Below are 24818 nucleotides of genomic sequence, written 5' to 3'. Positions count from 1 at the left end.
CCTGTTGTCTGCATTTTTTGGCTGCCCTGTTGCAGAAAGGACATTGGAGCCAGGAAAAGTTGGAGTTATAAAGAGGGAAATGGAAAACTTGAGCTGTGTTTGCTGATTACTAGAAGTGTTCAAAAATGTAAAAGGTTTTTCAATAGATAAATATTGAAAGGTTACTTCCCTAGGTTGATGAGTCAGTGTTTGATTTTTTTCTTGCAAAAGCCAAAACACATTCTATCACAATATTTTAGCTCAAATTAGACAAATATTTAAATATTAAGTACTAGGAATTGATACTCTGAGCAGATAGCCAGGATGTGGAACTAACACAGGCATTGATACAGGGCTGGATGGCCACATCCCCTGCTGAAATTCTGGATGTTCTATGGAATGTCAGGGTATTGTGCTAAGAAGGTGCTCCAAAATAACCTAAGAAGGGCTACGAACTGGGAAGGGAGGCAAACTAAACTTTATTTTTCTCATTCTCCATCTGTTAACAGGTGTTTTAATTTTTGAGATAAGTTGTGGAAGTGTTTCCATATACATGTGCATGCAGGCATGCACAATCACACTTTTACAACTAAGAATAACTTTAAAAAGGAACCAAAGATGTGGTTATTTATTCATGTGAACGTCAGAGGGCAGTGGGAGCTCCTTCATGTATGAGGAATTCAGCTAGCTGAGAACAAGAGTTGCAAAATTCCTTCAATGTTGGCGAGATGAGATTGACAGAGAATTAGTTTGATATACAGATGATGGCAGGAATCCTCCAGGGAACCAGGTTTTGAGGAGGTTTAGAATTGAGACACGCTTTGTTGTCAGCTTGGAGTCTGGCTTGGATGTTAGCCTGGTTGTTAACTGTGACTGCTTTGGGAGTCCAAGAATGTAACATTAAAATTTTCCAAAACCAAGGGAACTTGGATAACATGATCTTACCTGTTTGCAGTGCTGATGAAGAGTCATCCAGACTCAAAACTTTAGCTGTGTGCTCTCTCTCCACAGATGCTGTCAAACCTGCTGAGATTTTTCAGCATTTGTTTCAGATTCCAGCATCTGCAGTAATTTGCTTTTATTATGGTATTGCTTGTTAATGATTCAGATTACCAAACAGTTCTGGTCAAAATCATCGTACACCTCAGGAGATAGATGGTGGCTATTATCCACCACAGGTATAACCAATTTTGCTGGTTCTCTTTGTTTTACATCCACACTGGGGAGACAGATAATCTCCTGCTTCATTGATTGTAATGGGTCCCCACAGTGATAGGTGTGAGATTACACAAGGATTAGGGTTGAGCTTTCTTCCTTCATTAGTGTTGGAAGTTTCTAGAACTGTAGCCAAGTTACAAATCATGTGACCTGTAGCAGCCTGTATTTTGTCCATTTTAAATGAATAAAAAGTAAGGTTTGATTTAAGCAATGCATGATTTCTTTCATCTTGCTATCCATACAAATGTTATAGTTTTCTTTTTAACATTGTACTTCTTAGGTATCTTTTATTGATGCCATGATCGTAGCCCCTCTGATTTCTCAATTCCTGAGGTTGTTCAATGGCAGTAAGGAACCATTCTGCAAGCACTTCCTGTAACATAATAGGTTAATAGAACAGGTATGCTAACGAGCGATGTGGACAATGATATATCAATGAAAAGTCATATAGTACAGATCCTGCAAAGTGTGCAAGCAGCCCTTGGGTTAAGTGATCAGTAACCCACTTTGTATATATTGTACTTAGGCTACATACTTTTGAATAACTACCTGAGTCAAGCTACCAGTCCTCTTTGTAAGATACATGACCTATCACATCCATCAAAGGTTTATAGGCAAGAAAGGTAGTTAGCTGAAGGGACCAAGAAACTTGGCCATTCTTACCGTTCAACACAGTCTGACAACCTGGAGCAGTGATTAGAAGCAGGGGCATCATGCCCTCCCACTGCGTAAAGAAAACCATTGCACGTGGCAACTCCTACCCCTCCTCTTCTCTTGGACATGGGTGCACACATGCTCCATTTATTGGTGTGAGGATCAAAACACTCCATTGATCGTAGGCACGAACTGCCATCTCGCCCACCTACTGCATACAGCCTGCAAAACATAACGTTCATCATTAGGAATTTGCAACATGAACAGAATAAAGACCCTCAAGAATGCGGTTCAACCCCTATCTTAAGTTCAATTTGCAGGCATTTTGGGGGGAAAAAAAATGAACATATATCCATTGCTACACGAAGAACCCCCAGCTCTGAATCCCAGTCTGTGTCGAGTTAGTCAATTCCTGCTGCAAGCACATGTGACCACCTCGGGAAAGAATGGGAGAAAATTTGAGATGGGAGGAGCGAGGCTGCAGATGAATGCAAGTCAGGGAGAATTTGATTCCCATGGAAAAGATAGAGGCACATTCTGGGTCAGTCCATATTATTTCAAGTGAGCAGATCTCCTGTTACTTGTCTAAATTGCAGTGGAAAAGAGTATTTCTAAATAAGGTTTACAAACTTTTCCATTAAATGGATAAGGCTTTTGCAAGAGATGTCATGACTTTGTGGTGATTCATTAGATAATGTCAGAACGGATTAAATCAATAAAATTTTACTGTCTCTCACAATACTATAGGGAGGAGGGCTCTAATTAGCAGTAATTAAATTCCAATTGATGTTTCAACATTGTTAACCGCTGTTCAGTTCTGTTCCTTCCCCAAAGAATAATGGACAAGATTAAAGGTCAGTCTAAGTGGAATATTAATACGTTCCTAAATTTGTTTATTTAGTTTAATGTGATTGATTCTGATGGAATTTGAGGTAGAATAGCTGTTAATTATGAAGTGACAAGTGATGTAAATAACCATCAATTCTCTTCTTGAGCACCTTGAATTTCATAGAATCATAGAATCTAGAAATTCTAGAATGTAGAAGAAGGCCATTCAGCCCAGCGAGCCTGCACTAAATACAATCTCACCTAAGCCCTATCCCCATAGCCCAACATATTAACCCCTCTGACAGTATGGCATGTTAAATTGCCCCATCAACCTAACCTGCATATCTTTGGACTGTGGGAGGAGACCGAAGCACCCAGAAAGAATACAGGGAGAATGTGTAAACTCCACAGAGACAGTGACCCAAAGTTGGAATTGATTCCAGGCCTCTGCCACTGAGGGGTAACCATGTTAATCGCTGTGCCACTGTGCTGCCATTTGTTTCATATCTTCGCCTATATAAAATTCTTCAGCATGGAATACCCAGTTTGTATTTCTTACAGTTGTAACAAGAAATGTGGAAACCTGTTGCTTAAAATAATGAATAAACAAGCAGTTTCACATTACTACCATAGAGTGAATGCAAGCAGGCTTTTTCCACTGAGGCTAGGGGAGAAAAAACTAGAGGACATGGGTTAAGGGTGAAGGGGGAAAGTTTTTAAAGGGAATATTGGGGGGGAGGGTTTCCTCACACAGAGTGGTGGAAGTGTGGAATGAGCTGCCAGATGAAGTGGTGAAAGCGGGCTCACTTTTAACATTTGAGGAAAAACTTGGACAGATACGTGAATGAGAGGGGTGTGGGTGGAAATGGTCCAGGCGCAGGTCAGTGGGACTAGGCAGAAAAATAGTTTGGCACAGCCAAGAAGGACCAAAAGGCCTGCTCCTGTGCTGTAATTTTCTATGGTTCTAATGGCTAAGCAAACGATATTTTCCACTAACAGATACTGATATCAATCCAGAAAGATGTTGGGCATACAGTTAAACAATGCTGTATATGAGTTTCAGTGCCAGTCCAATGTCAGGTCTTTCAGCTGTATGTCCCAGTGGTTAGATGATCAAATCAAGGAGTGGTTCCTTTGCCTGTTTGTAATAGCCAAGTGGCCTGTGCTTGCAGATCCTAAAGCAAAATGTCTACTAGTAGATGTGATTGGGCAGTGCTTGCTGAACAATCCTGAATATGCTAATGGCTACACTAACACCAATTTATGATAATCAGTCAAGTTTGTGACATGGTTCATTTATATTTGCCAGAGCTGACGTACATTCAAGCACAAGGACCCATTCTCTGCATACAAAAGGAATGTGTTCAAACCATGTACCATTTTTGATTTACCCAGGAGCTTAAGAGACCAATAGTTCTCTATGGCCTTCTCCAAATGCATCAGCCAATAGAGTCAATTTGCAAACCAATCAACACTTAAGCCAGCACCATATTTCATTTTTGCACCCCCCCCCTCCAGTTTCTATAATCTTCTCTCCTACATCTGCCAATTCATTCTTTTTCCTTTGGTTCAAATAGTGCAGATCATATTTTGATACCTTACCCATGTGGGTGTCGTTCAAGCATTTGGTTTGAGTGCCTGGCGTCATGGGGACATCACAAGCAAGCCTAATTCTGGCTTTGCACACTTCCAGTGGAAGTGACATGGGTTTGATAGAATCGTGATTATGTTACTGCTTCCTAATGACCCTTAGACATGACACCTGACTTATTAAGCCAATGTAGGAATTTACATTTAGATAATTAAATAAATCTATAATAAAACAACTGGCTTAGTAACATTGAAACAACTGGATTGTTGTTAAGATCCAATTGGTCACTGATGTCCTTTAGGGAAGGAAATTATGATTTATCTGACTGCAGAACAACAAGAGTGTGATTGACACTTATCAGCTCTTAAAAATAACCTAACAAGTCACTCTATCACCTTCCCAAGGGCAATTGGGGATGGGCAATAAACATTGCAATGCCTGCATCCTGTCATAGATATATTTTCTGTTTTTTTTTATTAGAAGGAATTTGTAGACCAAGATCATGGGACAGTTTTCCCTTTCAGTACCCTGGGGTGTCCATCTGACACTTAAGCTGGGATCAGCAGAGATCAGGGACTGAACGCAAGACCTTTCTTCCTAGTTTGTTTCGTTCAGCTGCGCTGCCTGAAACAAACACTATTAAAATGTACTGCAGAGCTCACAACAAATTCCTAATATGTGCCCAAAAGGATATCCCGTGTACCAAACATTCAAAATATTTCGAAAGTATGAATATTGTATAGATTTGAGGAGAGCTGTGTGAACTTGTTGGTCTGTGGAGAAAGCTAAAAATATACTTGATCAATACCCAAAGACAGCCTCACACCAGTCGGACAATTTAGTATTTTACCCTCTTCAATGTCTGAAGGGGAAAATAACATTTCATTGAAATATGAGGCAGAGTTGTTCAAAACTGGCTCTGTGCCTGCTTTTGAACTTGGACATCCAATTACTGGACAGAAAAAAGGGCTACTCTGATCTTTTTCATAGGAGTTGTGGAACATTCTTTGTTGCAATTCTATTGCAGTCCCCCTCTGTGACCTCTTCCTTTGTTACACTGATGATTGTGGTGGAATGCTGACTTTGCTGCAACCCACTACATCAAATCCTCCTCCCATTCCTGCAGTGTCCCTGCCATGCTTGATCTCCTACACTCCCCAGTGAAGCTCAATACATTCTTCAATGTCCATGGCTCGTTCTTCCTAGCGGTGCCCTGCAGGACATTGATTTTATTTTTCCTCTCGCATCTTATTTTCTCCCATCCACTTTCATTTCCTGCCTCTCCCGTTTTAAAGCTACTTGTATTACTGTTGTTCCAATAACTGGCCTTCCTGAAACGGGTATTTGGATGTGTTACAGCTGCTCACCATGCATTTCTGACATGCCTTCAAATAGTTGTCAAGTGTTAAGACGTTTTGAGTGCATTAATGTTCCATCTATTGGGAAGAGCTGTGTACATCAGTGGCTCTGAGCAGAGAATTGAAAATAATGCTGACGATACCCAAAGACAGCCTCAGGCCATTAGCATAAATTAGTCAACTTGTCTTTCCCATGCTTTTCACTGGCTTACTTAGCAACTTCCATAGGCTTGTATTTGAATTCTTTTTCCCTGCCTCCTAAAGTGATCCTTCTGTGACATTCCTCTTTCCAGTTCTTTTTACCTTGACATCTACTTCCTGTCTCTCACTATTTTGTGTTGTTCAGTTCGATAGTGGGGCCTGAAAGGATCTAGAAGCACAACATTAATGTAACTTTACAGTTGTTGACTGACTGCTGTTTCATTCCAGCATTTCTTGTTTCAGATTACCAATACTTACGCAATTTTTCATTAAATTGGAGACCAGGTTTCAATTCCCTGTGGCAAAAATGCTCTAAGGCCCAGATTTGAAGGTTGCAATAATGACAAAACTGTTCGTGTTCATGGTCATTATTCAACTAAACTGATAACTTCTGGCACCTGTGTAAGTGGAGTTAAATGTAAAAATCCCACATCTGCGCTGTGATTTCCTGCTCCTCCATAATTTGTGCTGCAGGCGGTCATCTTTCAGAATGAACAGAATGATGAGAACAAGCTCTTTCTACATTATAATAATGCTATTAACCCCCCCTGAAAAAGTGACGCTCTAAAGTAACTGAATTTTTTACTAGTATTCTACTGATGAACAAACCCGCTGACCCTGGAAAGCTAATTTTATATTTGTATGATATTGAATGTTTCCTCCACCATGAAATGTCATTGTTTTCGTTGTAAAAAGATTTATGACATTGTAATTTTTTGTCTTTGGCCTAATTGTTCTTTTGTTCTCTGTGTAATTTATAAGTGAAGGGTAATGGTTGCATGTTTACTTCCTGGTTTGCTTTGAGAGACTTCTTCAATATGATTGGCTATTAGCACTGCCGGACAACATCCTCTTACATTGTTCTTTTTTCAAAGGTGCAAATCATACAAAAAGATCAGTGGAACAAAAACATGGATTCTTTACAGAATCATAGAATCCCTACAGTGCAAAAAGAAGCCATTTTGGCCCTTTGAGTCTGCACTGACAACAATCCTACCCAGGCTCTATCCCTGCTAATCCCTCTAACCTACACATCCTGTGACACTGAGGGACCAGCTAGCATGGCCAATGCACCAAACCCACATATCTTTGGACTGCGGGAGAACCTGGAACACCTGGAGGAAACCCATGCCAACACAGGAAGAACATGCAAACTCCACACAGACAGTGACCCAAACTGGGAATTGAACCTGGGTCCCTGGCTCTGTGAGGCAGCAGTGCTAACCACTGTGTCACTGTGCCATCTAATCTGATGACTAATTAAAGATAATATTCACTAAGAGGGTAGGTATTGTACATCTAATCTCTACCACTGCTGCTTGCAGATTGACTACAAGGTATGTGATTAATACATTGCATCCTGTGGCAGTCATAATAGTGATTGACAGTATTTAAGATGTGCCACTTTCAAGGTGCAGGACACCATATCTGAACACGTGGTGGGGTTGGAGAAACTAGGCTGGTTGTTCTTCCAGTGGGGACATTGATGGAGACTTTTTTTAAAAAACAGGGCGGCACGGTGGCACAGTGGTTAGCACTGCTGGCTCACAGCACCAGGGACCCAGTTTCAATTCTGGCCTCAAGTCACTGTCTGTGTGAAATTTGCACATTCTCCCCGTGTCTGTATGGGTCTCCTCTGGCTGCTCCAGTTTCCTCCCACAGTTCGAAGATGTGCGGGTTAGGTTGATTGGCCATGGTAAATTGACACTGGTGTCAGCGGAATTCGCAGGGTAAGTACATGGGGTACAGGAATAGGTCTTGGGTGGAATCGTGGTTGGTACAGACTCGATGGGCCAAATGACCTCCTCCTGCACTGTAGGGCTTCTATGAGATCAGGTAGAATTTCCACCTGCCCCTGGCAGCAGGGCCAATGGTGGATGAAATGGGAGAGAATTTGGCATGAGGCCCAAATATCAGTTTCATGCCTGTATGAATTTACAGCAGGATCAGAAGTCCCACCAGAGGCTGGGTGTGGAACAGATTTGCATCCAGCTAATAGGACGCAAATGAAGTCCTGGCCAGAATCTTCCCCCAAGGTCTGCTTCTCCATGACACCAGCAGGAAAACCCATTGGTCCTGAACACATCTGGACCAACATGGCATGCAGAATTTAGGACTAGCCTGTCAAATGCCTGAGGCTATCTCAGAGTTTGGGATGAAAGCCAACAGACACCAGAACATCACAGCAGTGTATGGAGGACCATCAATCTGGTGGATTTTCCAGCTTCAGTGTCTTCAGGAAGGTCCATCATCCAGCTTCAGGGTGTTCTGGGAGATCCAGTTTCTTTCTTCACGAAATCCTTTTTTTTTCTTCAATGGTGGGTCAATGATGTTGGGTGCCTTTTCAATATTGCATTCAGGTGTGACAGCAGGATGCATTCCATCATTCCCACCTACTGAAAAGATGGCACAAAACCCTTGGGTCATAACTAATGAGGTCAGGATTGGAGGACATGGCTTCCTGTCAGCTTCCACAGTGAGAAACACTCTCAGTTCCTGCCTCTACCATCACTCTTAGACCCGAATGAGAGAATTCCACCCATGACTGCTGCTGGATGCTTAGAGATTCCGTAAACTTGGTGCTGAATTGAAACTAGTATCAGGAAAATAGATTGTTAGACCTTTTGTAGATAGTTTTCTTCAAGGTCAACAGCAAGTGCTGTCAAGCTACCACTGACGATGAAATTTGGGCCATTGTACCATTAAGTACATTTGGTGAGTTACATTATTAAAAAGTTATACCAGCATTTATTTTTGAATCAGTGCAATGATTTAACATGAGAGATGTGTAATTTTGCTACTTACTTGCCATTTAATGCTGCAACTCCTACCGTGCTTCTTGGAGTTGACATGCTAGCAACATAGTTCCACTGACGAGCTTGTGGATCCCATCGTTCCACTGTGTTAAGGTAACTCCATCCATCGTGTCCACCAACTGCATACATTGGTCCTTCAAGTACTGCTACTCCTGAAATAAAAGTGGATGGAATTGAGTCAGCCTTGCTGGCATCAGAAGCAGATTGTAGGGACCCATGGTCAAGTGCCGAGGCGGGTTTGTTAGAAGGCCCATTTCTATTTTCTGAGACATTGAATGAGTTGTATTAAAAGTGGTGACATCCTCAAGCCCCCACCCCTCACATCCCATCACCCTCTGAGTCACCCTATTGGCTGAGAATGTATGATACCAGTAAGATAATAACAGCAAGTGCTCAGAAAAAAATACCAATTCAAAGACCATCTTTAAAAAGATACTTCTGTGTCTACAATCAGCCAGGGCAATTAGAGTAGAAGTAGCAGAAGCTTTAAACACATTGTCCGAGTGCAGGGTGTCGAAATTTGCTGATGACACCAAGATTGGGGGAACGGCAAATTGTGCGGAGGGTGTGGAGAGTCTGCAGAAGGATCTAGATAGGCTGGGCGAATGGGCCAGGAAATGGCAAATGGAATTTAATGTTGGCAAGTGTGAGGTGGTCCACTTTGGTAGGAAGAATGGTAGGAAGGACTATTACTTACGTGGCGAAAAACTGCAGCAGGCGACGGTGCAGAGGGACCTCGGGGTCCTTGTGCATGAGTCGCAAAAACCCAGCTTGCAGGTGCAGCAGGTGGTCAGGAAGGCGAATGGGATGCTGGCCTTCATAGCGAGGGGGATTGAATATAAAAGTAGGGAGGTCTTGCTGCAGCTGTATAGGGCATTGGTGAGGCCGCAGCTGGAGTACTGTGTGCAGTTTTGGGCGCCGCACCTGCGCAAGGATATTTTGGCCCTGGAGGGAGTGCAGAGGAGGTTTACTAGGCTGATACCGGAGTTGAGGGGATTGAGCTATGAGGAGAGGCTGAATAAACTAGGCTTGTACTCGTTAGAGTTTAGAAGAATGAGGGGAGATCTCATTGAGACGTATAAGATGATGAATGGGATGGATAGGATAGAGGTGGAGAGACTCTTCCCGCTCAAAAAAGACAGTAGGACTAGGGGGCACAGCCTCAAGATAAAGGGGAGGCGGTTTAGAACGGAGTTGAGGAGGAACTTCTTCACTCAAAGGGTGGTGAATCTCTGGAATTCTCTGCCCGTTGAAGTGGTGGAGGCTGCCTCGCTAAATATTTTTAAGAAGCGGGTTGATGGGTTTTTGATAAGAGAAGGGATTGAGGGTTATGGGGAGAGGGCGGGAAAGTGGAACTGAGCCACGACAGATCAGCCATGATCTTATTGAATGGCGGGGCAGGCTCGAAGGGCTAGATGGCCTACTCCTGCTCCTATTTCTTATGTTCTTATGTTCTTATGTTCTTACCTCTTAAGCTTATCCAAATAAACATTCAGGCATCAATAAGAGTAATCACAAAAAAAAAACAGTTCGAACAACATAAAGACATCAAGAAAGCAAATTAAAAATTCCACTTAGTTGTCATAACAGAATCCTAGCTGAACAAATGCATTTATGCATCTTGGCACTCAGCCAGACATTCATAATGAGGCCACCTGGGAACTGTTTCTGTAGGAACAGATGGACAGACTTCTGGATTCTCCACATGTGCTCTTTATATTAGGATATTTTGAAAAGAGACAGGGATAGATTGAAATGTAGTGACTTCTAAAATGTTCCACGGTACGGAAAATGGATCAGAATAAACAGCCCTTAAAGTTTGGGGCCATTTTAAAAATAGTATCAAAGCAAAAAACATAAAGATAGAACATCCTTATTCAGCAAGCAGTCCAATGTTCTGCTGAAAAACATGCAGGGGATTTCAGAAGTACTGATGATAAAATATTACATTAACAGAATAATCCTGACTTCATAGGCTGTGTATAGTGAATTGATCAAAAATAAAGATTCCGTTTGAAGTATCTGAGAGATTGAGGCTCAGATTTTAAGATCTATTGTAGGTCAACATCAGACTGATGAGTTATCCATCTTGCTGCTGAAGTGTAGTTCAGTTCATGTAGATGATGATGAGCCCTGATAGATTTATGGTGTAAACCCATAATCTCTTTTAGAGTCTATTTGGGCATTTAGATTGTGCAAGGACATCAGAGTTTTTGGTCTTTTAAGAGCCAGCCTTCAGGACACAACTTTCTTTGTTAGTGTGATTGTATGGAAGAGTGCCATGTACAGATCAAGTACTTTGAATCTTAATTTGAATTATGGATGGGGTATAAAAGTTGGAGTGGAACGAACTAGAGTGAAGTGATGAATTTCTAAATTGATTCAATTTTTCATTAGTCAATGTAGGGTAAAGAGTTAATTCTAATGATAGCTACTGAGCATATGCATAAGGAGCTAAAGCCCAGTGATATCTCTCTCTGAGAGGAAATGAGAGTGAAGCACCTCAGGGAATAGTGCCACCTGTATCTTGGTCTTATTTAACCTTTGTAAATAGTTAGCATTTAAATGTTTTTGAACAAAAGGCCATCGGTTCCAACAAGATCTCTTCTGGCATAAGAAGCTGACAAATTGTAAAATAAACCCACAATAAAAGATGATGACAGCAGTGACTACACCCACAGAAAAACAGTTGAAAATGATAGAAAAAGCCTCAAATGAAACTCAACAACAGTGCACAGCAGCTGGTGAAGCATCTCAAGGCTAACTATATCAGAGATGAAAAAATTAAGTTTTCAAAGTTTAGTTTCATAGGTAGGCTGACATTAACATTGCAATGAAGTTACTGTGAAAATCCCCTAATTGCCATACCCCAGAGGTTGTTCAGGTACACTGAGGGAGAATTTAGCATGGTCAATGCATCTAAGCAACACATCTTTTACACTGTGGGAGGAAACCGGAGCACCCAGAGGAAACCTGCACAGACACAGGGAGAACATGCAGACTCCGCATGGACAGTGATCCAAGTCAGGCATTAAACCCGGGTCCCTGGTGCTGTGAGGCAGCAGTGCTAACCACTGTACCACCGCAGTCAGAGACTGTCGAGTCAAACGTCATAAATACAGCCACAAACCGGGATCAGAAGTGGTTACTACATTACCCCTACTAGAATCCTTTCATAACATAGAGGGCCCCAGATAGTCTGAGCAATGGCAAATTTGCTGACGGGTATTTTACCGGGTACCCCAGCACCACCCTTGCAAATAGAACAAAGATCAAGGGCTGAGTTTGGTCCTGCCAAAATCGACCAAGACTTGCAGGGCTCTATGTCCACCATGTGGCAGAGTCAGAAAATCCCGGGCATGTTAGCACTTGTATGCTGTTGGGAGCATAGTAGATAATGTGGTGGGCAGACAGGCTGAACGAAGAGACAACAAATGGATTTCACTGGAGTCAAAGTTAAAGTTAAAGTTTATTTATTAGTCACAAATAAGGCTTCCATTAACAGTGCAATGAAGTTACTGTGAAATTCCGAGTCTTCACAGTCCAGCACCTGTTCGGATCAATGCACCTAACCAGCCTGTCTTTCAGAATGTGGAAAGAAACTGAAGCACCCAGAGGAAACCCATGCAGACATGGGGAGAATGTGCAATCTCCACACAGTCAGTGACCCAAGCTGGAAATCAGACCTGTGTCCCTGGAGCTGTGAAGCAGCAGTGCTAATGGTGGTACTGTGCCGAAGTGGCACGGAAGAAGAAACAGAAGCAGAAACAGAACTGGACTGGCCACATAAATGACCACAAGAGCAGTTCAGCGGCTAGGAAACCTGTGATAAGTAACTCACCACTTAACTCGCCAAAGCCTGAACACCATCCACAAGGCACAATTCAGGAGTGTGATGGAATGATGGATGAGTGCAGTGCCAACAATACTCAAGAAGCTTGATGCAATTCAGGACAATGGTGTCTGCTTGATTTGCATCCAACCCAATACCTTAAATATTCACACCCTCCACCAACATACAGTGGCAGCCAATGTGTATCGTCTACAAGATGCACTGCAGCAAGTCACAAAGACTCCTTCGACAGTACCTTCAAGATCTGTCACCTCTTGACAGTTAAAAGGACAGCAGATACGTGGCTTCTCCATCACCTGCAAGTTTCCTTACAAGTCTCACACCGTGCTGACGTGGAAACAGTGCCATTCCTCTTTGTCACTGCGTCAAAATCCTGGAATTCCCTTCATAACAGCACTATGAGTATTCCTACAATACATAGACTGCAGCTGGTCAAGAAGGGAGCAAACCACCACCATATTGAGGACAATAAGGGATGGGCAATAACTGCTGGCCCAGTCAGCAATGCTCACATCCCAGGGACAAATCTTAAAAAATACAGAAACTCATGGAAATTGTAGAATCAGAAAGGCCCTTTATTTTATAAAACACATTTTAAAGGAGATGGTTGAGAGAAGATTTGATAGGTGTCTTCAAAATCTTGAGCAATGGAGGAAAAATCAATAGAGAAAATCCTGTCTCTATTGTCAGAAGAGTTGAGAACCAGGGAACATTTTATTTAAGTTTGTTTATTATTATTGTCGCAAGTAGGCTTACATTAACATTGCAATGAAGTTACTGTGAAAATCTCTACACCACACCATGGGAGGAAATCAGAATACCCAGAGGAGACCCAAGGAGAATGCGTAGACTCCGCACAGATAGTGACCCAAGCTGAGAACCGAACCTGGGTCCCTGGTGCTGTGAAGCAGCAGTGCTAATGACCGTGCTGCAACCACAGCTGATTAATAAGAAATATGAGGAAAATGTAATTGTGCAATGAGCAGTTAGGATCTGGAACCCTCTACCGAAATTATAATGTGGGTAGATACAATAAGAGCCTTCCAAAGGGAATTGGATAAGAATGAAGAGAGAGCATTCACTACGCTGTTGGAAAGACTGGGGGAACAGTGTTAGGTAAGTTGCTCATACGCAGGGTCAGCACAGGCAAGACTGGCTGAATGGCCTTTGTGCTTTAAGCCGCCTATGACTTTGTGAAATCCTGCTCATTAATGTGAATTATTTTAACTGCTTAAAACGCAGATAATGCTTGTATTTGATTATATTTAGTTATGTTGATTTTGCACCTGCTTAATTGTAAAGAAAGTCGCAAAAAGACAAATAAATCTCATTTAGGGGTATTTTCACATTTTAGAATCAGCTTGAAATACTTTGAGAGATTTTCTGGCCCCACTCGCCCCAAGGCTGGAAAATCCTGCCTGAGGGCAACAGACCTTTGCATGGTCTGCACATGCCCCCGCCCCCGCCCTCCCCCCATCCACTGTGATTCCCTTGGCAGGTGGGATGGGAAAATTCTGCCCTTTATGTAAGTATACAGATATCAATAGTGAAAGCTTGCTAAAGATTTTACTTTCAATGAATTTTCAAATGCCCAGGTTAAAAATACCATGGGCAGAATGTTTATCTCCCTGTCGGGTCTGATATATAGTGAATCATACTAACAGCCAAAAAATCCGACAGCCTTCCACATCAGACCTCAAGTATTCCTGTTGTACATTTGAGAACAGGTTCATGGTCATCTTTTTGTGGAGCTGCTTATTATTTAAGGCTATCCCAAGTTAGCATGAGCTGAGTAATGAACATAGCTGGTCCAATCCAGAGAATTTGCATATTTGGAATTAGGACAGTAATCTAGTATGGCAAGTAAAATATAGACACAGGATCATCCACAGTTAATCATTTCAAGATTGGAAATATAGTTTGAAATCTCTGGTTGCTGCGTTAAGATAGCAGGTGTATTTTGCAATAATGGCATTCGGTGTCCTGTTTTTACTGCAGATGCTACCATAGGGACATAGTCCAACATTAGAGGGCACCAGTGGATCGATATCTTTGCCTACATGGTGCTCTGCATATTGTCTAACTGGTAAGGAGTCTGGACCTCCACTTCTTCAGAATAAGTGTATCCATCTCCGAGTATATCTATTACATAATACAAATAATAGTGCTCGTGTTTGGATTAATAACTCATGGGTTGTATGGCCAGGATTTTCTGGCCACTGTCGCCGGTAACATTCTCTGATCCCACTGCAGTGAGTGGGGATTTGGCTGAGCGCCAAATTCTCTGTCCCCATTTGCAGCAGCTGGGGGGAGCGGGGGGAACAACGAGAAAACTCCAGCCCGTATCTGTCAATGACATAAATGAGCATTTTGTTTTAACTTTCGCTATTAATGTAGTCTTGAAAATCACTAAGTATACCCATTAAATAACAGGGCATATATGTAAATTTGGATTTAACACTGAATGACAGAGCACTCAAATGGGTCAGCAATGGATGCATTCAGTATTGACACAACAACTTTACTGTCTAAGTCCACACAGGAAGAGTGGGTATAGGATGGAAGGATAATTATAATCCATTTGGGAATCAAACCCTGAAGAGAAATTGGTCCATTTCTTGCCCTATTGTGTAACATTGTCCTACATCACTCTGCTTATAATGGAATAAGAAATTGGCAAAATACTTTGTTAATGAAATTCAGACTGTTCAACTTTTCCCACATTTCAAAAGTATTTTGCAATTATCTAAATCAACAGTTATGACCTTGGGTCTGTAATGATTCCAATGCATTTCCAATGCATGAAAAACATGTGAGAAAGTTTAGATTTATTTAATATCAGCAATTTACTCCCATTTGCTCCTCCTTTATAATCATGCAGGTCACTCTACAGCGCTATACCAGGTTCTGTTCATAACTGTATGGGCAATGACAGGCCAGTTTGTTTCTAACAATTAGAATATAATGTCAGCAATAATTATCATATCCGAGCAACCACCAGTATTAAAGTAGCATCAATAGGAAAGTTCAAGCATGTGTGCTAATTGGCTCTTTAACGATTGAAGAGGGTAATATAGTGCACCCAATCTAACACCACAGTGATTCTTGCCAATGTCTGATGACCCAAATGTGGATCAAAGATTCGAATACTTCCAGCAAAAGAGACATGCCTTTTAAAAAGGCAATTCCTGTGTGTCATTATAACATGAACATGTTTGTGACATAGAAATCTATACAATGAAACAAATTGCTGAACCTTATTTAATGGGTTTATGGGAGTATAAGGCAATTGCACTAATTGAGTGATACATTAAAACAAAACAAAACATCTACTCACTTAAATGGAAAGGGTTCTCTGCGCTTCTGAGTGCTGCTATTAGGCCAGTCTATTAGCTCAATCAGTCATGGGGTGCTTTGATGTCAATAGTTAAATTATCGATCATAATCACTCAAACCATTTCCTTCACATTGTCTCCCTTCTGCTATGTCCTGGACAGCACCTTTCCCTCAACATCGCTTCATAAAAATCCAGTTGAACTGGTCATTACCTCAGTGTTGTTTTTGGTGAGGATCTTTCTGTGTCAAATTAGCTGCTGTATTTACTACATTATTATTATAGCAGTGACTACACTTGAAAAACTACTCCATTGGCTGTAAAAGTGCCTTTGGCCATCTTGAGATCAAAGAAGGTGAGAAAAAGATAAAAGTCTATCTTCTGTTTTGTTTGGAACCTGAGCAGAATAACATGATGGCAATACTGAATGACACTTGGGGAAGGTTTTCTAATCTGCCCATGGGACCGCGTGGTGGCACAGTGGTTACCAGTGCTGTCTTACAGTGCCAGGGACACAAATTCAATTCCCAGCTTGGGTCACTGCCTGTATGGAGTTTGCACATTCTCCCTATGTTTGCGTGGGTTTCCTTTGGGTGCTTCGGTTTCCTCCCACCATTATGTGCATTGACCCGGACAGGCACCGTAGTGTGGTGGCTAGGGGAATTTCACAATAACTTAATTGCAGTGTTAATGTAAGCCTTACCTGTGACAAATAAATAAACTTTACGCAGGAATCGTAGCGGCGACAGACCATGCGCAGGTACATTGACCCTGGGCGGGATTTTCCATTTTTGAGCTGCGCAGCACTGGAAAATCCCACCCACAATGTTCCCTGGTCACAGCAATAGTGTATTAAATCAATGTTCATCTAACTTCTAAATGAAATAACAGACTAAAATCTGAAATAAAGCAATTGGGTGTTTCAATATTTATTAAAAGATATGAGGACCAAGATTCCCTGGTGTTGAAGCAAAATTCTGATGAGGTTGGTGATCTGTTTTCAGAAAGTAAATCAATGTAAATCACTCGCAGCTATGGAAAATATTGGCGCACAGCACTTGTTTTATTTTGTTCATCATTTTTTAATGCCCACTTTCTAAAACCATGAATTACATCGGGATGTTGCAGTTTTGTGGGGTCCTTCGAAGTAGCACAAAATGAGCAACCGTAACTGGTAGTGATTTTCACACCATCCTAACTCAACTTCAATGGAATAGAAAATCAGACAGGTTGTTCACTCTCACCCATTGGCGTGACTACCAATACCAATTTCACTCACTTAATACTTTAATGTGACTGGAATAAGCATAGCAGCTCAGCTTCAGATATGAAATGTCTTTGCCTTTTGTGCTCTCCTATTTTTTTTCCACATTAGAGCTAGAGTAATGAATCCGTGAAAGATTCATCATTCCTCCTCTTGATTTAACAGCCTGACCTTGATTCTATGAAACATCTTTTGAGGCCAAGTAATTTTAAACAAAAACTTCTATTATACCTAATAATCCAGATATATATTTTATGAAATGATGCCAAGAAGTTTTTGTTTAAGAATTTCAAGTATGATTGACGATGATGAAATGATAAAGCACTACACAGATCTCAAATTAAAATCTTTATTTTCAGTACGTAATATAGAATTTGAAAATAACTTTTAAGTTTGAACTATTTTTGCTTCAATCTTGTAACTGTACATTAAACTTACAGAAGACACAATTGATAAACCCTCTTGCCTCAATAAGATGTTAATTTGCCACGAATAGCTTGAGGGAAATCAACTTTGTAATTTGCTGCTGTACAATTGATTTTCAATTTTGTTTATATTCAATGAGACTCGAGTCTCTCTCTGAGTCTAACTTCAAGACTTCCTATTGGCCAAATTGGAAAATATACCATGTGGTGCGATAATGAGCCATTCAAATGAGCAAAGTGCCTTATTTTGTTCAGTCAGACTATTGGTAGATGTCCCAGTTCCTCACAAGCTGATGAAATCCAGATGGGCACAATTAACACACTGAAATGTTAAAATGAAACATTTCACCATGTCAGATGTTGAAATTTGAACTCATTAAAAATCTGGAAATAAAAGTCTGTGACTAGTGTCGATTGTTGTAAAAACCCATCCGGTTCACTAATGTCCTTTTAGGGAAGGAAATCTGCCATCCTTACCTTGCCTGGCCTACATGTGACTCCAAAGCCACAGCAATGTGGTTGACTCTTAAATGCCCCATGATATGGCCTAGCAACCTATCTAGTTCACAATAATTAGGGATGGGCCATAAATATTGGCCCAGCATCCCATGAAAAAATTTTTAAAAAAACATTTTGGGAGCAGCCTTATCTTCTCGTCCCACCAGTCAATGGGTAGGGCAGGCCGGTAAGGTCACAACAGAGGCAAAAAAATCAGGCACATGTCCGAACTCTCGCGATCTTATTGGGCTCAGATTTCTGGTGAGATCAAGTCAATATGATATGAGATGTGAAGGGAAACTTACACGCTGTGACATTCTCATACGCCTGCTGCCCTTAGCCTTTCAGGTGGTTGAAGGAGCCTTGACAAGTTACTGAGATGCATCTTATAAGTGGTGCATCCTGCAGTCACTGCACTGATGCTGGGAGGAGTGTATGTTTAGGTTGGAAGATAGTGTGTCGACTAAATATGTTGTTTTACGTCCTGGATAATGTTGAGTTGCTTGACTGCAGTTGGAACTGCACTTATCCAGGAAAGTTTAGAGTTCTGGGGAGGCAAGTGGCCACCAGGAACTGAGCAAGAGCAGTCTATTTATCTTGTTTATGGAATTTCAGTTCTCTTTCTGAAACGACCATAACATTTATGTGTCATGAAATTTGGACGTTAATATATGTCTCAGCACTTTGTTGCAAATTGCACAAACTTACTACAGGAATGTATCCTTCAATATTATAAAATATAAACATAATTAAAAAAGGCATTTGTTATGTCCTGGAATACTGCAGTTTATAATATGTTTCTGTCCACCTCAGACAAATGAACACAAAATTCATGTACATCAACAATAAAGTTTTAATTTGCAATAACAAACATGCATTATAATGTAGCTTGTTACGATAACTCAAATGAACTTTGTGGATATTTGATGATTCCAATCATTGACTGGACATGAAGCTCTGTGTTAGTTGTGTTTCCTGGCAGGTTGGGTACTGCCTGCCAATCTTACAATCCCTGTGCATCAGTGACTACTTTAGCAATGAAATTGGCTGTAGTAACTTCAAAAAACAATGACATTGAATAACTTCTTTTTGGAGACCAGATTTTTTAAATGGGGTCAGAAATCTGACACCAGATGAATTTGGGTTCCTACTCAACACCAGACCTGCACTGGTCTTGAGATACTATTTTGAAATGTAATTGGGCTAATGGTGGTTTGGTGGTTAGCATTGTTGCCCCACAGCGCCAGGGCCCAGATTTGATTACCCAGCTCGGGTCACTGTCTGTGTGGAGTCTGCACATTTTCCCCATGTCTGCATGGGTTTCCCCCAGATGCTCCAGTTTCCTCCGACAGTATGAAAAACGTGCTGGGTAGGTGCATTGGCCATGCTAAATTTTCCCTTAGTGTACCCAAACAGATGCCAGAGCGTGGTGACTTGGAGATTTTTACACTAATTTCATTGCAGTGTTAATGTAAGCTCACTTGTAAATAAATAAAAAATAAACTTCTAACTTAGGACAGGAGCCTGAGCCCAGTTAGAGGTGCCTAGTGCTCCCAAAAGGCAGGAACTAGCTGTCTGCTGCCACCATGTTGGATGGACCTGGTGCTAGTTGACCCTTCCACCTAAAAAAAAAAGTACAGATGGAAACCAACTTTCTTTTCCTCTGGGTGACTGCCCCAGGCAATTTAAATTTGTTTAGAAAAAAGAGTGAAAATCCCATTCTGTTCCAAACAGGCCCCTTAACAAGATTCTTGAAGAACATAATGGGAGGTCAATAATTGGCTACAAGTAGGTTTGTCATTCCCTCCATGTCGCAGGCCCTTTGAAAGTTGCAAATTGTTTTAGGCATTGTGGGATCGATCCAATGCCGCACCTCAGGAACACAATTTACCAATCATGCCCATAGCAGTTCCTGGTTCCAATAGCAACTGAAAATCCAACCCCAGATATTTGGAGTATAGTTGGCCTCATCCAACTGTAGAATAAAAAGTTTGGATGAGAATCTAATTCATTCTAACCCTATTCATTTCACGGACAGAGACAAGAATTAAAATTAGAATCAATGCCTTTAGCCGTGTCAAAATAACTGAATGGTTAAACGTTTCCTTTGGCTGCTTTTATGTTATATGCTGGATTTAAATTTATTATATTGCCTCACTCTACACTGTAGAGCTGTCTGGTCTGTATTCTGGATAAATTAAATTGAGAGTTTAGCTGTTCAAGTTTACACTTGTAAGATTCTAATTCCCGAAATATAGGACACTCGATCAATCCAGGAACATAAGTAGGTCTGTCTAATATGCTACACAGTGACAGCAGGTGGTAGTTGTTTTAAGACATGCAGATAATTAGTCCATAGAGTGTTTTATTAATAAAAGAGCAATGTAGTAATATATAAATATAAAATCTATGCACAGGTGTGAAGGGCACCTTCCAGTCAACCTGGCTTGTCGGATGCTCACACACAAGCATACGTACCCACACATGTGCACACACACAAGGTGATAAACGCTGCGGCTGTTTTAGATTAGCTGGTTTCTTGGATGCAATCAGATGTAGAAAGTGTTGCAATTATTCGGCAATGTCAGTTTGCTGGTCAGTGAGTGGTAGAGTTGGCTTCTTAAATTGGGTGACATTCCAAGAGAGAGAAAGAGCAGCCCTCAGCCATTTTCATCTGCTAAAAACGTTCTCAATACCTCCTATGCCACATGCAACCTCTAACATTTAGCAGCCTTGTTTTGAAATAATTCAGCCATTATGTATTTCTAAGACGTTTTGGATGTATCTACCTGTAGCAGCCTTGTTTCAATATCCAGTACTTTGCATTTTAATGTCTCTTTCTTAGACAGTTTCAATGGGTGTGCGGAATATCACATTCCCCTGAGGGGAATTTGTTTCTCATCTTCACTTTGGAAGTGTGCCTTTGCATTTTTAAGCAGTTTGCTCCATTTTATTTCAAACTGCAACACTTCCAGTCAGTTAAGTTGAAAATTCATACTTTTAAAAGTAAAGTATGAACACTGCCAACAAAATTTGCTTACGTTAAATGGTAGTCATGCCAACAAAAATATTTCTGAAAAGCTATTTCATAGACATGTAGCATTAAATATATATAATTAGGAGTACCTACGTTTTTGTAAAGGACAATCCCCCAAGTTGTGATGGGAATAATATCTCCTGCCGTCGTCAAGATCCTGGGACTGGCAGACAATGTGATATGGGTTGCATATCATTCCTGCCACGAACAACCTGTCACCCACAATGAGAAGAAATTCAAAGATGTGCGGGTCAGGTTGATTGGCTCTGCTAAATTGCTCTTTAGTGTCAGGGGTAAGCAGGGTAAATAAGTGGGGTTTTGGGGGTAGGGCCTGGGAGAGATTGTGATCAGTGCAGGCTTGATGGGCCAAATGGCCTCTGTCTGCACTGTAAGGATTCTACGATTCTAAATCAGCGAGTAGGCTTCCAGCAGTTGCAGGAGCTCCAAAGATCCAGGGGTAGAGAGGCAAGTCAGGGTGGAAGTATTGTAAGTAGTAAGGTTGCTTGATCTAATCAGAAATCGCCAAAGGACTTAATGGCAAAGGTGATCACACTTCAGTCAGGTGTAAACAACTGCTTAAAATATTTGCACCCTCCATTAGAGTCATAGAGTCATTGAGGTTTACAGCATGGAAACAGGATCCTCGGCCCAACTTGTCCATGTCACTCTTCTTTTTAAACCCCTAAACTAATCCCAATTGCCCACATTTGGCCCATATCCCTTTTATACCCATCGTACCCATGTAACTGTCTAAATGCTTTTTAAAAGACAAAATGGTACCCGCCTCTACTACTATATCTGGCAGTTTTTTCCAGACACCCACCACCCTCAATGTGAAAAAATTGCCTCTCTGGACATTTTTGTATCTCTCGCCTTAAATCTATACTTCTAGTTTTAGACTCCCCTATCTTTGGGAAAAGACATTGACTATCTAGCTGATCTGTGCCCATCATTATTTTATAGACCTCTATAATATCACCCCTCAGCCTTCTAGCTCCAGAGAAAAAAGTCCCTGTCTATCTAGCCTCTCCTTATAAGTCAAACCATCAATTCCCGGTAGCATCCTACTAAATATTTTCTGCACTCTTTCTAGTTTACTAATATCCTTTCTATAATAGGGTGACCAGAACAGTACACAGTATTCCAAGTGTGGCCTTACCAATGTCTTGTACAACTTCAACAAGATGTCCCAACTCCTGTATTCAATGTTCTGACCACTGAAACCAAGTATGCCGAATGCCGCCTTCACAACTCTGTTCACCTGTGACTCCACTTTCAAGGAGCTATGAACATGTACCCCTAGATCTCTTTGTTCTGTAACTCTCCCCAACACCCTACCATTAACTGAGGTGAGTCCTGCTCTGTGACAGGGACAATGACTTTCAAAGGACACGAAGACTTGCCCTGGTGTGGCAGGGAGAAGGGAGCCTGCTGAAAACTGGGGAGGGTTTTTAACTTGAACCTACAAGTCTACTTATCTGCTGGGAGTGGTTTAACTTACAAAATGGCCATAAGATATTTTCAGTTGTGTCAATTAGTTGATGGATCCTTTTAGCAGTTGGCTATATTAGTTGCCTATTAAATAATGTTTAGCCTAGATTGATTTTAGTTTGTTTGTTATAATAGAAGTCTTAAAATTGAAATCCTGGCCTGATTTTTTTTTTTCTGTTGGTCACTCGGAAATCCATTTTTATTTTTAATAATTATTGGTTTCTATGGGGACCTTTAATATATCTAAAATAAGTATTTGTGTTCAAGATACAAATAGCTTTTGCTTACCTAGGCCATGCCTGTGAGTGGACATTGGAGGCATTATGGACCAGACTTTAGCTGTTGGATTGTAGCACTCCACAGTGTTGGATGTCTTTAATCCATCTCTCCCACCAACGACATACAGCTTACTATCAATCACTGCCACACCAAACTGCAGTCGTCTCCCATTCATTGTGCCTACTTGTATCCAATTGTTTGTCCTGAGATCATATTTCTCTACTGTTGTAGCACCTGTAGAAATTGGTAGTTACACATTACAGAAATACTGAAAGAGTTATAAACTTAGAAGATATAAATTCAGTAGAATTGTTAAGCCCTAGCTTTCAACCAGCACTTGGCACAGTGATTCGCACTGCTGCCTCACAGCGCCAGGAATCCGGGTTCAATTCCAGCCTTGAGTGACTGACTGTTGGAATTTGCCCGTTCTCCCCGTGTCTGCGTGGGTTTCCTCCGGTTGTTTCGGTTTCCTCCCACAGTCCAAAGATGTGCGTGTTTGATTGATTGGCTATGCTAAATTGTTCCTTAGTGTCTCAAGATGTGTAGGCTAGGGGAATTATGGAGTAAATATGTGGGGTTATAGGGATAGGGCCTGGGTGAGATACTCTGTCAGACAGTTGGTACAGACTCGATGGGCCAAATGGCCGCCTTCTACACTGCAGTGATTGTAAATGAGTCTTAACATTGCTGGTGAACCATGGCTGAGTAGCTTGGCTTCCCGATGCTCTGTTACCATTATTTATTGTCTAAGGTGTTAAATCACACAAGTTTACAATCGTGGTGGGATGTAAAGCAACAACAATTAGGGTGGTCGATACAGATATAGCAATACCACTCTGCAAATGCAAAGTGGTGAAATGTGGTTTTTCATTGTTTGAAATTCCCACAGGAGGTCCTAATCTGAACTGTGGCCCATTATGAAAGCATGGAACAATGGTCAAAGCACTGATCATAAAATTGTGGGACAATAGGGCATGGTGGCACAGTGGTTAGCACTGCTGCCTCCCAGTGCCAGGGACCTGCGTTCAATTCTGGCCTCGGGTCACTGACTGTGTGGACTTTTCACATTCTCCCCGTCTCTGTGTAGGTTTTCTCCAGGTGTTTGGGCTTCCTCCCACAGTCCATAGATATGCAGGTTAGGTCGATTGGCCAGGCTAAATTGACCTTAGTGTCAGGGGGACGAGCAGGGTAAATATGTGCAGTTAGGGGAACAGGGCCTGGGTGGGATTATAGTTGGTGCAGACTTGATGGGCTGAATGGCCTGCTTTCACACTGTAGTGATTCGATGTATCAGAGACTTCCTGGAGAGAAATGAAGGAATAATTTCTCAGCTGAAGAAGTGGAAACTGCAACATGGAATAGTGGGAAATCATTTTTAAAACAAGCAGAGAGGAAAACTTTGTCCAGATTTCCTCTTGCCTTTGAGGGCATGCTTACTAATTTCACTCCTAAATGGGTTAGTTTTAAGTTTTAGATTGTATTGTCTTGTTCTGGATTTTCCCAGCAGAGGAAATAACTTAACTACATGTACTTTAATGAATCCCAATATTGTGAACGTAAGCATAAAGACCATCACCAATAAAATTACAAGAATATTATCGTATCTTTCCAAGTGTGTTAATATTATCACCAATACAGGCTTCAATCACTTGTTCAGCCTTACCCTTGGTAGTGTCCATTCCTCCTACTGCATAAAGTGCTCCTACTGTAGACTTTCGGGGTTTGGTTCTGGGACTTTGCATCATAGGTCGTCTCTCTGGCAACAGGTGATACCTCATAGCTTCCATCAGAAGTTTTTGACATTCTAGATCATCAGCAAACATTGGATTGTTTTCCAAATCAGCCAAAAGCTATCAAAATAAAATAACTCATCAATCAACATTTGTTAACATAACAGCATGTTAGAAATAATTTCATTGTGCATTATGAGATTTGTCATATCCTGCATGTCAGGGAAGGTGATGGCGTCGTGGTAGTGCCACTGGACTAGTA

At 41.3% G+C, this 24818-nt stretch overlaps 1 protein-coding gene across 2 annotated transcripts in view; it reads right to left on the bottom strand.

The window, feature by feature from the left end:
* The window catches only part of klhl4 (kelch-like family member 4), a 200407-nt gene that overhangs the window by 5162 nt on the left and 170427 nt on the right, over positions 1–24818 (bottom strand). For both annotated transcript variants that reach the window (XM_080187717.1, XM_080187716.1), the window contains exons 6-9: positions 24490–24676; positions 22836–23060; positions 8635–8797; positions 1861–2073 (exon numbers count right to left, since the gene is read on the bottom strand). In XM_080187717.1, coding sequence (XP_080043843.1) covers positions 1861–2073; positions 8635–8797; positions 22836–23060; positions 24490–24676 — 788 coding nt within the window. The remainder of the gene's footprint in view (positions 1–1860; positions 2074–8634; positions 8798–22835; positions 23061–24489; positions 24677–24818) is intronic.

Source organism: Carcharhinus amblyrhynchos, chromosome 4 (genome assembly GCF_965287045.1).
Source record: "Carcharhinus amblyrhynchos chromosome 4, sCarAmb.v2.hapA, whole genome shotgun sequence".
Lineage (NCBI taxonomy): Eukaryota > Metazoa > Chordata > Chondrichthyes > Carcharhiniformes > Carcharhinidae > Carcharhinus > Carcharhinus amblyrhynchos.
Note: the sequence above shows the minus strand (reverse complement) of the source record. Positions and strands in the feature narration are given on the sequence as shown.